Source organism: Ictalurus punctatus, chromosome 22 (assembly GCF_001660625.3).
Source record: "Ictalurus punctatus breed USDA103 chromosome 22, Coco_2.0, whole genome shotgun sequence".
NCBI classification, from domain to species: Eukaryota; Metazoa; Chordata; class Actinopteri; order Siluriformes; family Ictaluridae; genus Ictalurus; species Ictalurus punctatus.
The window spans coordinates 13,029,696-13,045,663 of NC_030437.2; the positions used below are offsets into that span (position 1 = coordinate 13,029,696).

Consider the following 15,968-nt stretch of genomic DNA (forward strand, 5'->3'; position numbering starts at 1 on the left):
TTAATTAATTATTGATTTTCACTTAAACCCTTATAATGCATTGTTAATTCACATTAATATAGCAGTAATACAGAATTAAAACAAGTAAGACAAAATAATATCTGTGTGTGTGTGTGAGAGAGAGAGAGAGAGAGACTGAGAATGTGAGAATTCATCAACTTTAATTACTGCAATTAAACACACGTGCACACACACACATCACACACATACACTAAGGCTACACACATTTAAACGTTTCCCTTTCTTACATCTGTCATTCTATTTTTATTTCTTTTTTCTTTTTTTTCTCTATTTCTTTCTCAGTTCTTTAAATTCACACACACAAACACAATTAGTCTTAATATAATATGATATTGAATCATTTATGATTTTTTTTTTCAGGGCTGGCCAGTTCACTTTGAGAGCGGCGGATCCACAGCTGTTCTCTGAGCCGCAGACTGTTAATTTACAGGCTGTGTCTCGGCAGGTACTTGCCCACACACACACACACACACACACACACACAAAGTTACATAAAGTACTTGGGTAAGTAATGGTGGTTTGATTGCATGCGCTCCAACAGAAATAAAATAAGCCTGTATGTGTGTGTGTGTGTGTGTGTGTGTGTGTGTGTGTGTGTGTGTGTGTGTGTGTGTGTGTGTGTGTGTGTGTGTACCACTCCGATCAGGATCCTACATTGATCGAATGCCTCTTAAACTTCAGTCAGAGCTGGCTATAGTAACTCAGTGATATTTTGGAAAATAACAGATTCCCTCTTTCTCTGTCTGAAGCCTTCCTTCCTGCCCCCGATTACATTTCCTAAATATATCACTTGCATCTGCAGTCTCCTGAGGTCTGGCTATGCATCCGTGTGACTTTATGTAACCTCACGCTCACATACACACTTGGAGAAACTCAAGCTCTCTGAACTGGAGGCCACTGCAGGATCAGAATATTGCAACCGCACAAAATATATTACTGCCCCTTCTGAATTGATCATGTTTCAACCATCTCCAGGAGCACTGTGAATCTTTTTTATCATTTCATCTTTGCTGAGGAAGGAGGTAATGCTTATATTTGGTGAACAAGTCTGGGGGGGGGGGGGGGGGGGGGGGAGTGAGAGAGAGAGTGTTGAAAAAGCCTAAGGAACACTTACTTGCCCAAATTGTTAATGTTCATTTGGCTGCTCGAGCTTTAGTTAAATTGAAAGCCTCCGTGGCATGACTGTGACATTAATTGTGCTATATTTTCTGTAAAATAGAGTGTGAAATGAAAACTGGGTAAATGCATGAAAATGAATTCATATATTTAGGTTTTCCATGCATGTATTAAGCCTTGGATAAAATTACACTGCCATTTTCAATTGAACATAGTGTATAGTGTTACACGTCATCTGTTTGTTTATATTCATCTATATGCACATATAAATTGATGGAGCAGGGATGTACACACACACACGCACGCACAAACCCATTCTAATGAAAATTTTGGCAGTTGTGTGTACATAAATGACATCGCATACAGTCTGCTCGGTACGTATTTGGCTTCTTCAAGAGAATGGACAAAATTGACTATCAAATAAGGAATACAGAAAACAATTCAGAATTTTCACTCGATCTTTGCTCTGCACTATAAAACATGGTAGTCCCATTAAGTTATGTGAACTTATTTATTCTCTTTAAATCCAGTTGTCATGACAAGTTTTGGATATTATAACTTAAGTTTATAAGTTTTCAGAAATTAAACTTAAAGTAATCCATTGTCTTGACTTGTAAAACTTTTTGAGTTGAAACGAAGGCTATGTTCATGTTGAGTTTACTCACGTTTTTAAGGTGAACTTTTGTTTCTAAGTTTAACTACCTGAAATGTCTTATAGTGTAACAAAAGCATGAGGATTTTCTTTTTCCTCTCGAAACCATACATTATGTGGCAAAATCACCTTAAAAATATATTTTAAAATTGCACACAAATCATGGTGTTGTGGGGGAGGCATTATGTTTTCGGATTGTCCATCTGAGAGTCTAATTAGTGCAATTTCTCAAGAACAAGTGGATGAATGTTTGTACGATTTATAAGGAATTATGATTGTACCCAGCAGATGAACTGATTCGATTTTGGAATTGATCCAAACAGGGTCAAGGTCACAGCAAGGTCAAATGTCTGAAATATTTTTTTCTTCTTTTTTTTCTGTTTGAAGTATATTTTAAGGTCATACAAATTAATAACAAGAAGGACTAGATTTGTGGTGGAGGCATCCCTGTCAATGCTGTTGATGTCAAGTTCTACTTGTCATTATTTGCTCTTAGGCTATGTGAAATGTGTTTTTGTTTTTTGGGGGTTTTTTTTGCCTGGAATACACATACAAACCCTTTTCTATGAGGTTAAGTAATGATAGAGAGATAATCCCAAACATACCTCCAAAAATGGTTGTAGGGTGTATAGTCAGTGGCCATCTCGGCCTCAGGATTTGAACTTAACCCGTGGTCTGAGTCGAGGTGCAACATTCAGAAACCTAACACGCTAGAAATCAAGAAGATCAAGATTCTCCAATGTCTCCTTATAAATTAGAGGATTGGGCTCAGTGCTGTTATTCTCTACACCAAATATTACTTTTAGGGTGGCAATAATTTTGACACCGCATTGCTGAAAGTTCTACTTAAGAAACATTTTTATGTTTGAGGAAAAAAAATCTTTAAGCTCAAAACACATATTTTACATATTAAATTTTAAACTGTAGACTTGTAATTTTCTCCACAAACAAACCAAACATTTTAAAATGGTTTACCACAGATTTATTTGATATATTACATACCAGCTTCTAGCATAAACATGAACCAATTTTGTTTATAAAAATGAATATAAATTGCAACTGAATATTATAATTTACACATAATTCAGACCACTTTCCACCCATAGTTACACCTTGTATGTGTGAACAATTTATACACAATTTAATTTACTATCACGCTTATCACCTGTTATATTGCAATTTATATTCATTTATGAAGTCAGTTACATAAAATCAGTTCTATTTTTCAGTCACAGCTTGGGCTATTAAGATTATTCCAGTTCATTAAACATGCAAAGCAGATCTCGGCTAGTGATTAAGAACATCATTATCGTTTGAACCCCTTTTTGTTTGTTTGCAGTAAACCTTCCATCTTCCTCATCAAAAGCTGCGCTGGATTCTTTACTTTCGCACTTTGTTCTGTTTGATAAAATCTTTTAAGGCCATTTTAATTAGCCTCTTATCTACTTTCAGTCTCTAGCTGTGAAATGTGGAATGTTTCTGGGTGGTCTTCAGCAGCTCACAGCACAAGCCAATCAGGAAAAGAGATTAACATGCTTCTCCTTAGAGCAAAACCCCATGATCTTTCCTCTTCATGTTCTCCTTCCATCCCATAATACATAATGCTAAAGGACCGTAATATCAGAGATGGGAAGTAACACAGTACAATTATCTCTACTTGAGATTTTTATTCAATACATTTCAAAAGAAAAACTTTTACTTTCTGCTCATTACATTTTAAGTACTATGTCACTACTCTTTTCTTTAAAAGTCCTAAGCTGACTTTTTTAACATTAGACAAGATCTAAACTCGAAACAAAGCTAAAGTTTAACAGACATGACAGCAAGAAAGAAAACTAATACTCATCATTATAATCTATCTACTGCCACGTACACTTGTATTAGAAAACGGCTAGATTGGGTCATCAGTGTTATCATCATGCTAGCTAACGTTTGAGATTAGCAATAAAGCGCTTGTTAGTTAGCCTTTCACTTTCCCTGCTTCCTTGGGGAAAAGACGCTGATTTATCATCAGTAATGAAAGTCAGTTATTTTCACATTTTGAGTACATTTTGAAGCTGTAACACAACTTTAGCACAGTGTTCATTTCAAAGCGTAACTGTACTTCTACTTGAGTTAAAGAATTTGTACTGCAAATTTTTTTTAAAGATATCGTGAATAAAGGAAATCGAATATTTCTCATTATGTGATTATTATATAACAGGCTTGAAATTGATTTATTTCCTTTTAGAAATAAATGCGCTATAGAATGCGCTATAAAATAGAATAAGATATTTTTAAAGCATGAAATGACTTAAATGTTTAGAAATAGGATTGATAGTCATTTAAAAATGATCTAATAAAAGGAAAAATTGATTGAATTTGCTTATATTCAAGATGTTCATACTTGCTAAGATTTTTTTGCATTTATGCAGTGTGCCAACATTTATGCAGTGTGGGTGCTTTTAATACCTCTGGGTAATATCATGCTAGTTAACGACAACTCAGCTGAAGCAAATGCACATTTGAGTCCGACCCTTTGAATAGGTGCTGGAAAATCTTGTCACATAGTTAATCTTCTAAATCTTTCATTGTGTTATAATAACTATTCTCATTGCTTCGTTTTGAAAGCATTTGTTCACATGTTCTCCTAAAATGATTTTAAAATGAACTCAATTTCTTTCCTCTCCCACAGCCACCTGTAGTGTTAACCAACCAACCCATTTACATTGAGCCCGGTGAAACATTCGTCCTTACTAGGTCTGTTCTTCATATTGAGGACTATGACAACCCTCAAGACGTACTTTTAATGGTTCTGGAGCCTCCCCAACATGGCCGCCTGACTCGAGTCCACGGAGATGGGCAGGTGTCGCGTTTTAAACTGGAAGAGCTGGTGCGTGAACAACTCCAGTACATTCACGATGGCAGCAGTGGAGAGCAGGACAGACTTCTTCTGCAGATCAACGATGGACACAGCTACCACAATGTCCTCGTCCATGTCAACATTGCTCAGAGGGTAAGCAATGGGTATCAATCTGTAGGATTATGGAGTATGGAGTTACTTGATTTTGTAGGCAAATTTTTTATAAAATACAGTGGGCTGTTGGTTGTTTTTTTGACTGCTGAATTTGCTAAAATTCAGAAAATCTTTCAGTATTGCATAGGTACACCTCATGCTAGAGACACTATGGAGCAACTTTTTGATATGCTCAGTTTTGTTCCAACCACAAAAAAATCATATGGATAAAACTCTGTTAAAATTATATTTTAAAATTATTATTTTAAAACTCTATTAAAATTATATTTTACAGAAGTGCCAACATTTACAGTTTAGACAAAACGCAAATACACACAGGAAAGCCAGTTCGTTGAGGGTGAATGGATGTGGGACGTGAAAGAGTTTTTCTATGACCGTGAATTCAGTTTGGGTGGGGCTGTTAATTCTGGTCAGTAAAGGAGCAGGGTAGAATGTGGTGCTTATCTTTTTTGCTGTTAGCATACAGCCATCTCGTCTACCAACGTGCAATAGGGTTTTTGTGATAAAAGCCTGTTTTTTTCTCTCTGCCTGCTAGGATTTTCTTTGTTAGATGAAACGTATTCAAAACTTTCTAAAAAATATAACACTTACCCCATGTTCAAGCTGTTAGTGGTGGAGTCTGTAATAAAGTGTCTGCTCTATGATAAAAATCTTATATCCAGATGCCCTTAAATTAACACAACACAGGCAAAAAAATATACATTTTTTTAACACATGGAAAGGTAATATTAATATAATATGGACATAATAAGAGAAAACTACAATGAAATTGAGGCATATGGGAATATAAAGTAGTAAAATACATGCTACACTTACATACTATACATGCTATACATGCTATGTAAATACTACTATGTAAATAGAGCTGCAAGAACTAATCGATAAAATCGATAATAATCGATTATGAAAATCATTGTCAACGAATCTCATTATCCACTAGTTGATCTGCTAACGGCACGGGACATGTTTACTCATTGTATTACTTCTGTTCCGAAAACACGCATCAGAGACTACAGACCAAAGTTGTGTCCCAAATTGAATACCATACACTTTCACTATGCGCTCTGCCATCTAGTCTATGAATTTTAGAAGGGTAGTATCCTCTCAAATGCAACATGAGCAGTTTTTTACTATCCGGAAGTATAAGCCAGACGATGGCACATGACGTCTATGCTAGATTTAGCAGAATACCCAGAGTCAGAGTTTCCTTTTATGTCCAACATGCCTCAGTCATCATCAATGACAGCATAAAATAGTGTGCAAGTTCCAAGTCCTCAAGGCAGGGAAGCATTTTATATTAAATGTAGTGTAGAAGATTGTAATCTGCAAACCTTATAAAGTGGCGCTTGTGTAGCGTGGAAGCACGACAGTGATGAACGAGCACAAACTCATGTTTATATCCAAAATGCTCCACTGTTCAAGGGGTTGGGGAAACCGGTGCGAGTGGCTTAAGAGGTTCAGTTATAATCAAGTTTATTGTCATTATATTATTTGCGCGCTTGCAGTGTAACTTCTGTCGTTTATTATAACTGGAGCAATCTGCAAGTGATCTATTAGTAACGAGGCTGCGTTGCTCCTCACTCACAATGTACATGCGGTGATAAACAGTCGGAGTGCAAGTAAGATCTGTGTAGATGTGTAACAGAAACCATAAGGTGCCGTGGAAGTGAGATTTTATTATTCATTTAGGACTGTAGTATAATTATCAGTGTTTTTTTTTTTTGGTGCATCCATGAAAAATAATGTAAATGTAACTAACAACTTGTAAGATAAGAATAAACAGTTACATATTTATGTATTTACATTTGTATAACGTAAGTCCAACTGAAAAGTTGTCAAGAGTACACAGTAGATGATGTCACAGCTTAAGTCGTCCTCGAATGACATGTTTGGCAGAGCCCTTACACACACACAAACACACACACACACACACACACACACACAATGCTATCATCATATCTCACTCATTCAGATGCTGTCAGCTTCCGGAACAAGACCAGACACGTGTCGCCCTCAGCCCCGCTGATGTCTAGACTGATAGGAGTGTTTCCCACTTTGGTCATGGTCCAACCACCACTGTCTCCTCTTGTCTTTCTTTTCATCCCTTCAGGCTCTAGTGCCTTTCTCCTCACACTCACTCATGGATCTCCTTTGTATTTATCACATTGCCTCCCACCATATTTCAGCTACATAAAAAAGACTTTCTTAGGTTTTTATTCCTGATGCATGGAATTACACAATGAAGCTTTGGACTCGGTAAATGAAATCGTGAGACGCTGTGAGAGACACCAGCCATAAAATAACAATGGGCCAGCAGTTAGCTGACTGATTGCAGCTTCAGCTCAGGACGCGAAGGATTTTACTCCTGGAACAAGAGCAGGTAGTCATTCCGTTTGTTCACAATGAATGGGGGGAGGAAAGAAAAGGTGGAATGCTTTGATTTAAAAGCAATTAAAAAGTGAAAAGCTTTTAGACTTTCTGAAGCAAAGCAGGGTGTTTTGTTGACTGGTAGTGGTGATTAATCCCTGATTAAGCCCATGAAGGTCCTGGAAATCCCCTTGAAAAAGTTCAACTCTGTTGACGTGGTCTGTTTCTGCTGTGTCCTAGGAAATGAAGAGCACAAATCTGCTAACTTAAACACGTCATTAAGTCTATTCCCCGAAAATGAGCATACAGATGCCCACAGGTGTGATTGACCAGGCTGTCCCGCCCTCCAATTTTGCTCCCCAGGCTCCCAGCCACAGATAGCTGTGTCTTTATTGGGATTCAAACTCGTGAACTCCTGATTATAGGGCAAATTCATTTTCACACTCTCATCCAAGGGATTCTACACTACATTTGTTGAAGTAAGACTGCTGTTTTCAAACCTGGGAGCTGTGCTGAGAACCATTCCATGCTCCTCTTGGAAACAGTGGTCTGGGGCATGCTTCAACCAAACCATGGCATGATCCAGATATATAGGGTGTCCCAAAAGTCTCCATACATAGAGGAGGTTAACACCTTTTAGCAAAATGTCTTCCAAAATTTTTCATACTTAGTTTATACAGTGTATATATATGTGTGTGTGTGTATGAATGCATATATTGAAATTAAAATCATTCTCATGGCTGGATCAGGAAGCTGTCGCAAGGTTATGATGGACTTTAATAGGAAACATGGCCAGCACATCACACACGGCACTGCTGCCAAACTTATTAACAAATTCGAAAAGACTGGACGTGTTACGGACGGACGAACCGAGAAGTGGACGTCCACAAACATCCACTGACAAAGGCACAATACATACATAGTCCCCTATGTACGGACACTTTTGGGACACCCTGTAGTGTTGAAGCTGTCCTCTCTCAGCACCGCATGCCGATTGATCGGTTCAGTTTGTCATATTATCTCCTGTTTCAAGTTTTGTGATAGAGGGGAAGGGGTTGTTATGGATATGGTGTACTTTGTTGATGTATAAAACTAGACTTCATAGCCCAGGAACACTGTCATTAGCTCATATTTGTGGTGTAAGAGCTTGCACTGAGAGCATCATGAAAAATGCACATCTCATGCTGTCCTGCATGGATGAAACTCTTCTCATACTGTATGTTTGCAGGTGTTGCTGCACAGTGACATGTCATGCAACCGAAAAGCACTGTTCTTCACCACTTGACTGTTAGCAACTAATGAAAATAATTGAAAACAGAACCTAGTGCCCACCATTTTGATCCACGGTTCGGAAGGAGTTCTTGTAGTTGAAAGCAAATACGTGATTATAAGCCCCGCCCTCACACAAGCCCAGAATCCGCCCTGGTGCGAACTCAAATATTTGGGCAAAATGTGAAATACTATTGACTTCTCTGATACTCTGTTCGCCATTGGTTTCCCCTGACATTTTGTGCCACACTAATTCCTGAACTTTAATTATAATGCCAAGCTTTATATTCAACTTGAAATTGTATGGTTTGAGCTATAAACCAAATTCTACCTTCTCAGTTCCTCACTACCATGTTATGAAAAGATCATCACAATGGTAGAAAGAACGCACACCATCTCATCACACCTGAGCCACTGTGAATGCTGCAGATCTTCCTGAGTGTAGTTATGTTAGAAGTGTTGCCAAGGTATTCCCCCTGAGCTTTCATCTCACCATCCTTCTGTGCTTTTGATGATCTTCTAAGCAACTGATGATATATGAAAATAGATGCTTGATGCTCCTAAGGTGCTCATAAGACAGACACGGACTGGAATCTAAGGGATGTCTCACTTGTCTTATCAGGATGTGGTGGAAGTGAGATATGATGGAAGGATTTCTTCTTTTATAATGAGTTTAGATTATTTGGCTTAATCTCTCTCACACATTTATGTGGTATAACCCTCCTACTTTGAAATCCCACAATTGTCCTCTTTTAAATCTCAACTCCATTCTTTCTTAATTTTCGCCTCTTTTTTTACAACCTGTTTTTTTATGCAAAGTGTAAAGTGGAGTTGTGGGAAAAGAATGTACTATAAAAATAAAAATAAATCATTCATTCATGCAATTCCTTAATGTTCTGTTTGGTAAAATTGACTTTACTTCATGGTTCAGAGGTTTTAAATGCTGTTTTCTTTCTTTTGACCAGTAGACTGGAAATAAAAACATTTAAGCTTCAACCCTCCAACATTTCAAAGTGCAAATTTTAGAAAGTTGATAATATCCTTAATGACTATAAAACAATATCAACACAAAAAATTATCAAATATTTAATGGGTCATATGTTATAAGCAATCACAGAACATGAGGTTAATCCAGGGTAGTAGCACTAAAATTAACGTCAAGCTCTTGTCATACTGTGGAACATGAGAACTTGAGAGATTAATGCAGTGGTGTTCTGGATCAGTAGAGGTTGGCTGAAGCATGTAATGTTTATTAGCAGCTTATATCAAGTAATTAAGTTTTTTTTTTCTGAGCTGATTGAAAGGAATGAGTTCATATAGCCAACTAACTAACAATATTAATGTGTTTTTCCATCCATTGATTTTACATTATAACCAATGACAGTATTGTGTTGTAGAAATTGCTAGTGACTGATGTAGAACACACTGTACCATGGCATTAAATGGCAACAGAGTTTGTGTTTTGTTTCTATAGAATGGACTTGCTCCTCACATGCGCTCAATTCCTAAGACCTGGGTGAGAGAAGGAGGGATGGTGCAGCTGTCCAAGAAACATCTTAAGGCTGAGTATAAAGGAGCCAGTGACTCTGAGATCGTATACATCATCCAGTCTGACAACGGACAGCCCCAACACGGTACCGCACATTCCCTCAAATCTTTACTAGAGCTACTTCCTGTCAGAGTTTCTGTAAACTATTCACGCTTCCTTTGTGCATGCTTCCCACAAAGACATTCTCATTTGCAAGACATGGTTATTAATTAGTATTCATCAGTCAGTTTTCTTTTAATCAAGACAATGCAATATAGTACAACAGAGTAAGAAAAACATTCCACCATATCTTGCTCACTAAATTAATGTAATATTTACAGTATATAATATATGCCTATACTGTTGAGGGCAAAAATTTATATCTGTCTTGTTTTGAGTGATAATATAAAAAATGTACCTCAGCTGTTTGCTGAGAGCAGTTAAAGGGATAGTTCACCCAAAAATAACAATTCTGTCATCAGTTACTCATCTTCATGTCGCTTCAAACCCATAAGACTTTCGTTCATCTTCGGAACACAAATGAAGACATTTTCATTGAAGCCTGGGAGATTTCTGCGCCTCCGTTTACAGTCCATGTAACCAAAACTTTCAAGCTCCAAAAAGTTCATAAAGGCATCGTAAAAGTAAAAGTAATACTGAAGATGAACGAAAGTCTTATGGGTAAGTGATGACAGAGTTTTCATTTTTGGGTGAACTATCCCTTTAAGTTCAGAGTCAGAGGGAATCTGGAAACCAATCACAAGTCTTAAAACAGAAAATATTAGCATTTTAATAAGTGGAGAAGAAATATGCAAAGACATAATCAAAGAGTGGAAGAAAAATATCTAGTGTAGTGAGGAAAAAATTGATATTTTTACTAGAAATATTTTTAACACAAACTTTTTGCCTTTTTTGTTAATTATGTATGATTTAAAAAAAAAAAAAAAAAAGAATCACATTAAATTACTTGTCTTATCATTTTGAAGTAAGTGTATACAAACCTTTGCACTCAGCTGTATTTAGTCCAGGATATAATATAAATATGAACATGTATTAAACTTTTTGAAGATAGTTAGCCTCTTGTAAGACATATCTTAAAACTAATGATTTGTATTAGTAACTACACAGTTGCTCTTTTCTTTTTTGGTAATTTAGCATTTGTGTGTGTGTGTGTGTGTGTGTGTGTGTGTGTGTGTGTGTGTGTGTGTGTTTGTAGGTGAGATTGTGTTGGTGTCCATGGCAGCAGATGGTCCAGTGGAGGCCTGGCAGGCTTTTCCAGAGGGAAGAGATACAACACCAGCCTCCTCATTTACCCAGCAGGACGTCAATGAGGGCACTGTGTGGTACCGTCACTATGGGAGAGGCACTCAGAGAGACACCTTCCAGTTTCAGGTTACAAACACAAACACACACACACACACACACACACACACACACACACACACACACACACACAAAACTGTTTTTATGTTATGTAGGGTCAAAGTGTCCCATTTTAAGTTTAAATAGCAGAAATTGTGCCCTTAGCATGATTGGGTTTTTTTGCTAATGATCATTCAGGTTCAGGTTATCTTGATCTGAGAGTAACAAGGTAAAATAAAAATGGCTGGTCTTTAAGGTTGTTGTTTTTTTCTATTAACTTTTTTTAAAATTCAAAAGTTACCCGTGTATCTTAAATATAAGGACATTTTTGTCATCAAATAAAATCAAGATTAAAATGTCTGAAACAGTCTATTGGACAAAGGTCAGTCTACTGGACAACACGTCCTCATGGTTGTGAATTGAATTTGCTAAGGAAGTTATATAAGGAAATTATCAGAGGTGCACTGCTTGCCACTTGCTTTATACTCATTCACACTCCTCTGCTCTATCTATGTATGCTAATGTTTAGCTTTGTGGATTTTGTTACTACATTGACTTTGACATTTAGATAAAAACTGGATAAAAATTTTTTTTTGTAGTTTCTTATTACACTAATATAATACTAGGGAAGAGGAAATTGCATGCCTGATGTCATTGCAAGTAATTTACTTTTATTAAGTGTATGTAGTGTAATAAATGTGCTAGAGCAAAGCTACTAATTGTGCCACATCCCTTTGAATGATCTGCTTCATTTTATAAATAGTCTTGACTGTATGAACAATTTATCATATATAGCATAACTATCAGTTTCATTGACTACAACTAAATCTAGACTAAAACTAACAATACCTAAATGGCTAAAACTATCATGTGTGTTGGTTAGAAATGTAAGACTGTAATTAAACCTTAGATGTTTCAAATAGTACCGCCTTTTAACATTACTTACATCGTTTAGTTACACCCCGGAGTGTAAATCTGTTTTGTATGTCTGTTTCTGTAAATATCTGAGTCAACTGTGTGAGGAGAAGATGACAGTTGATTGTTGAAATCAAGACGATTGATTGGGTTATATTCTGGTGTTTTGGATTTTCAGAACAGCAATTCCTTCTTAAAGAAGAACATTATGTCTCTTCACTCCTTAAAGTCCCCGTGAAGTGCCTTGAAACGTGCAGCATTAGTCAATGTGTTGACATAATTTCCACTGAACAGGGTGTCAGGGATTCTCCCCCTTTTTAAATAGCCTTTAGCTATTAGCTTATAGCGTTTAGCTTACCTCACAGCCCGGGCTAAACCGTATTTGACAGTTAGTACTATGGGAAAATGCCTGTCACAAAGACATGAGGTAGCACTCCTTCTTCAAAGTGAATTTCCTTCTTAAACAACTTACAGCTGGAAAACAGAATAACATTCACACATTCGAAGAGCCAAGGACACATTTACAACCCATGCTCGCCGATATGATTTCTCTCACTCAACAACGGTAACTTCCACAAGGTGATCGTTATAATGTTGGGGGCGGGGCATTTCAGATTCTAGAGAGCATTTGATTGGACAGAAAATGTGATAAGAAGCTGAAGTGCAGAATGATGTCACCAAAATTGGTGGTAGAGAGAGACTGTAAATTTTGAAAACATATACAGTGGCCTCCACTAATATTGGCATCCTTGGTAAATATGAGCAAAGGAGGCGGTAAAAAAAATGGCACTTTAAAAGTGTCTCTAAACATTAGTTTGTACCAGATGACCCAGTTTAATACTAAATCCAATCCACTCAAATGGTAAAAGTTTATCCCCCCCTTCCAATAAATACCCTTGAGAAGTACTTGAGATATCAGTTCAACCCTCATTGTTCTTGGAGCAATAAATTCTTTCCTGAGAAATAAACTTCTCACCTTTTTTTTGCTCTTGCAAGAAAAATGTTGAACACGGAACTTTAAAATTGTTCGTGTATAAAATCCTGCAGAAATATTTGATGTGTTGGAACAAGAAAACAGTGGTTTATAACTGAAATTATCATGCCTCTGAGTCCAAATGGAGATAAATGTAGAGATGTGGAAATGACTAACATCATGTGGAAGTTTTCTGTGCAGTTATTTTCTGCACATTGCAGACTTGAGATTAAGAGAGCTTAATAAAGAATTGATTAAGTTTAAATGAATACACTGTAGTAACGGGTAGTGACATGTACCGTATGTGCTGTGTTTTTATGCCAAATATGATGCTGCAGGTGTCTGCTGAGACTTTCCCAGACACACGCAGTGACGCTCAGACCTTCACGATTGGAGTGATGCCTCAGACTCCTGGTCTTCCTCAGCTCACTCCTGGAGCAGATCTCCAGATCAATGTAATGGACACATCACAGAGCGCACATTCTCATGTATACTTTCATTGAGTGCAAAAGTTTGCATCCCTAATGGCTTTTGAAATAAAAGGATAGCTATAATCGATTTTAAAGTTATCTATATGGAGGAACCAAAAGCTGCTTATTGAATACGAAAGAAAGAAGGCAGAGGCAGATATCTAAAGTTACTCGAAAACTTTTGCATTGATATAATTTAGATTTTTTAAAAAAAAATATCTATAGCCATTTTTGCTACTTTATGACAATAAAAGAACATCTACAATACTGTTATGGTTATTTCATTTCCTTTACTGTCTCCTAAAGGGATTCAGATTTTTGCACTCTATTGTTTTTTTTAATATCAATAGTTTTAAGATAAATTGTAGGTTAGTCTGAATATATACAAGTCTTGAGGGTAAAAATATTGTCCACATTATTTCTCATTTATGAAAAACTAACTTATCCACTTTTCAAACATCATTCTTCACGCGCAAAGATGTTGATATTTGTTTTTTTACTGAAAGGATTACAATAGCACATAGAAGACTGTATTAACTGAGTCAATATCACACGGTGTGTTAGAAGGATATGTGTTGCCATTTGAATGAAATACACGGTGACATCTGGGGAATTTTCTTTAATTATGGATATTCATATATTGTTATTAAATATTAGTATTTATTTATTATTAATATATTGATATTAGTTCATATTTATTTCAAGTTATTTGTCTCAGTTTAATCCTTTTTGCATAAGCTGATTAAAATATTGTAGTCATTTTTAATAAATCATTAGATAAAACATTTATTTCTTAAATTGAAGGGTTCTTGATAGCGGAGTCAGAATTCTGGACCAGGCTGGACCAAGCTAAATGAAATCTAAGATTAATTTTGGTGCAGCTGTTTTATTTGTGCAGTGCTTTCTGTGTGTCCTCCTGCCTGCTGTTCAGAAGTGTAATAAAGCTGACTTAATCTCAGCGATCTCCAGACATCATGTATTTCATCTGGGTGATTTTTTGTTGTTGATGGCTGTTGTGTGTGTGTGTGTGTGTGTGTGTGTGTGTGTGTCTGTGTGTGTGTGTGTGTGTGTGTGTGTGTGTGTATGCGCGTGTGTGTACACGCACAGGCACAAGAAGATCGCGTTACCCTGATAACACCCTCCGTTCTCTCCTTCACTGACTCAGAGACGCCAAGCAACAAGTTGATTTACAACATCACCAAACCACTACCTCCAGGCCAGGGTAACCTGAACCTCTGTTATAGCTTAATATGATTCAAACCAATAGCTCTGACAAACACTGTGCCAGCGAGCTGTGAAAGGAAGTTTTAAAAATTACAGTCAGTGGATAATTCAGTGGTATTCTGAAAAATATTATTTTTTCACATTGCTTTACAATGATATTGGTGTTTTAGTGTGCTTTTAAAGTAAGATACATTACTTCTCATAGTCCTTTTCTACCAGCAAGATAGCAGTGCTGGCTAAAGACCTTTGATACCAATAATACCTACAGTGAGAGACTGAAGAGTATTACATTACTCGGACAACTGCAAATCTTTTTTATAGTGATTCAGCATCTCATTGCTCTGGAGATCCATTTATAAAACTTCTGTGTTTCTTTCAGGCACTCTGGAACATGGGGACAGGCCGTACACTCATGTCCGCTTTTTCACTCAGGCTGATGTAGATGCTGGAAAAATCATCTACAGGCCACCACAGGCTCCATCTCATCTGCAGGAGCTTTACCAATACTCCTTCACTGGTAGGTCACTGGAAACATGCAACAAAGATCCTTATAACTTGGCCTTCAATCCTGTTTTAGTTTTGTAAGATAATAGTTTTGTATGATAATTTCTGATAATATCCTAGTTGAGCATACATAATATGTCTTCAAGTATCTCGATTATTATCAGTATGAACCACAGTTATTTAAAAACCTTTTACATGAGTGAAATCAAGTGTACTGCATATATCTATATCTATATATGCATATATGTGTATGTATATACATTACATACACACGCACGCACACACACACACACTCACACACAAGCCTGGAAAATGGGGATGGTTGCGTCAGGAAGGACATCCGGTGTAAAATTTGTGCCAGAATCAAAACATGTGGCTTGGTGATCCGCTGTGGCAACCCTAAATGGGAGCAGTCGAAATTACAAAAAAAATAAGTAGTATGAATGTTAATTTATATTTTCTCAATGTTACATTGTATAGCTGTTTAGACTCACATAGCTATTTTAAAATAGATTCAATGCCTGAAGTGAAGACTTACCATTGCATTGTAC

General features: G+C 36.7%; 1 protein-coding gene across 2 annotated transcripts in view; it reads left to right on the forward strand.

Annotated features, from left to right (window-relative positions):
• The window catches only part of fras1 (Fraser extracellular matrix complex subunit 1), a 139,243-nt gene that overhangs the window by 88,849 nt on the left and 34,426 nt on the right, over positions 1–15,968 (forward strand). For both annotated transcript variants that reach the window (XM_053674449.1, XM_053674450.1), the window contains exons 28-34: positions 382–466; positions 4,464–4,784; positions 9,916–10,075; positions 11,186–11,361; positions 13,558–13,674; positions 14,797–14,911; positions 15,293–15,430. In XM_053674449.1, the coding sequence (XP_053530424.1) occupies positions 382–466; positions 4,464–4,784; positions 9,916–10,075; positions 11,186–11,361; positions 13,558–13,674; positions 14,797–14,911; positions 15,293–15,430 (1,112 nt within the window). The remainder of the gene's footprint in view (positions 1–381; positions 467–4,463; positions 4,785–9,915; positions 10,076–11,185; positions 11,362–13,557; positions 13,675–14,796; positions 14,912–15,292; positions 15,431–15,968) is intronic.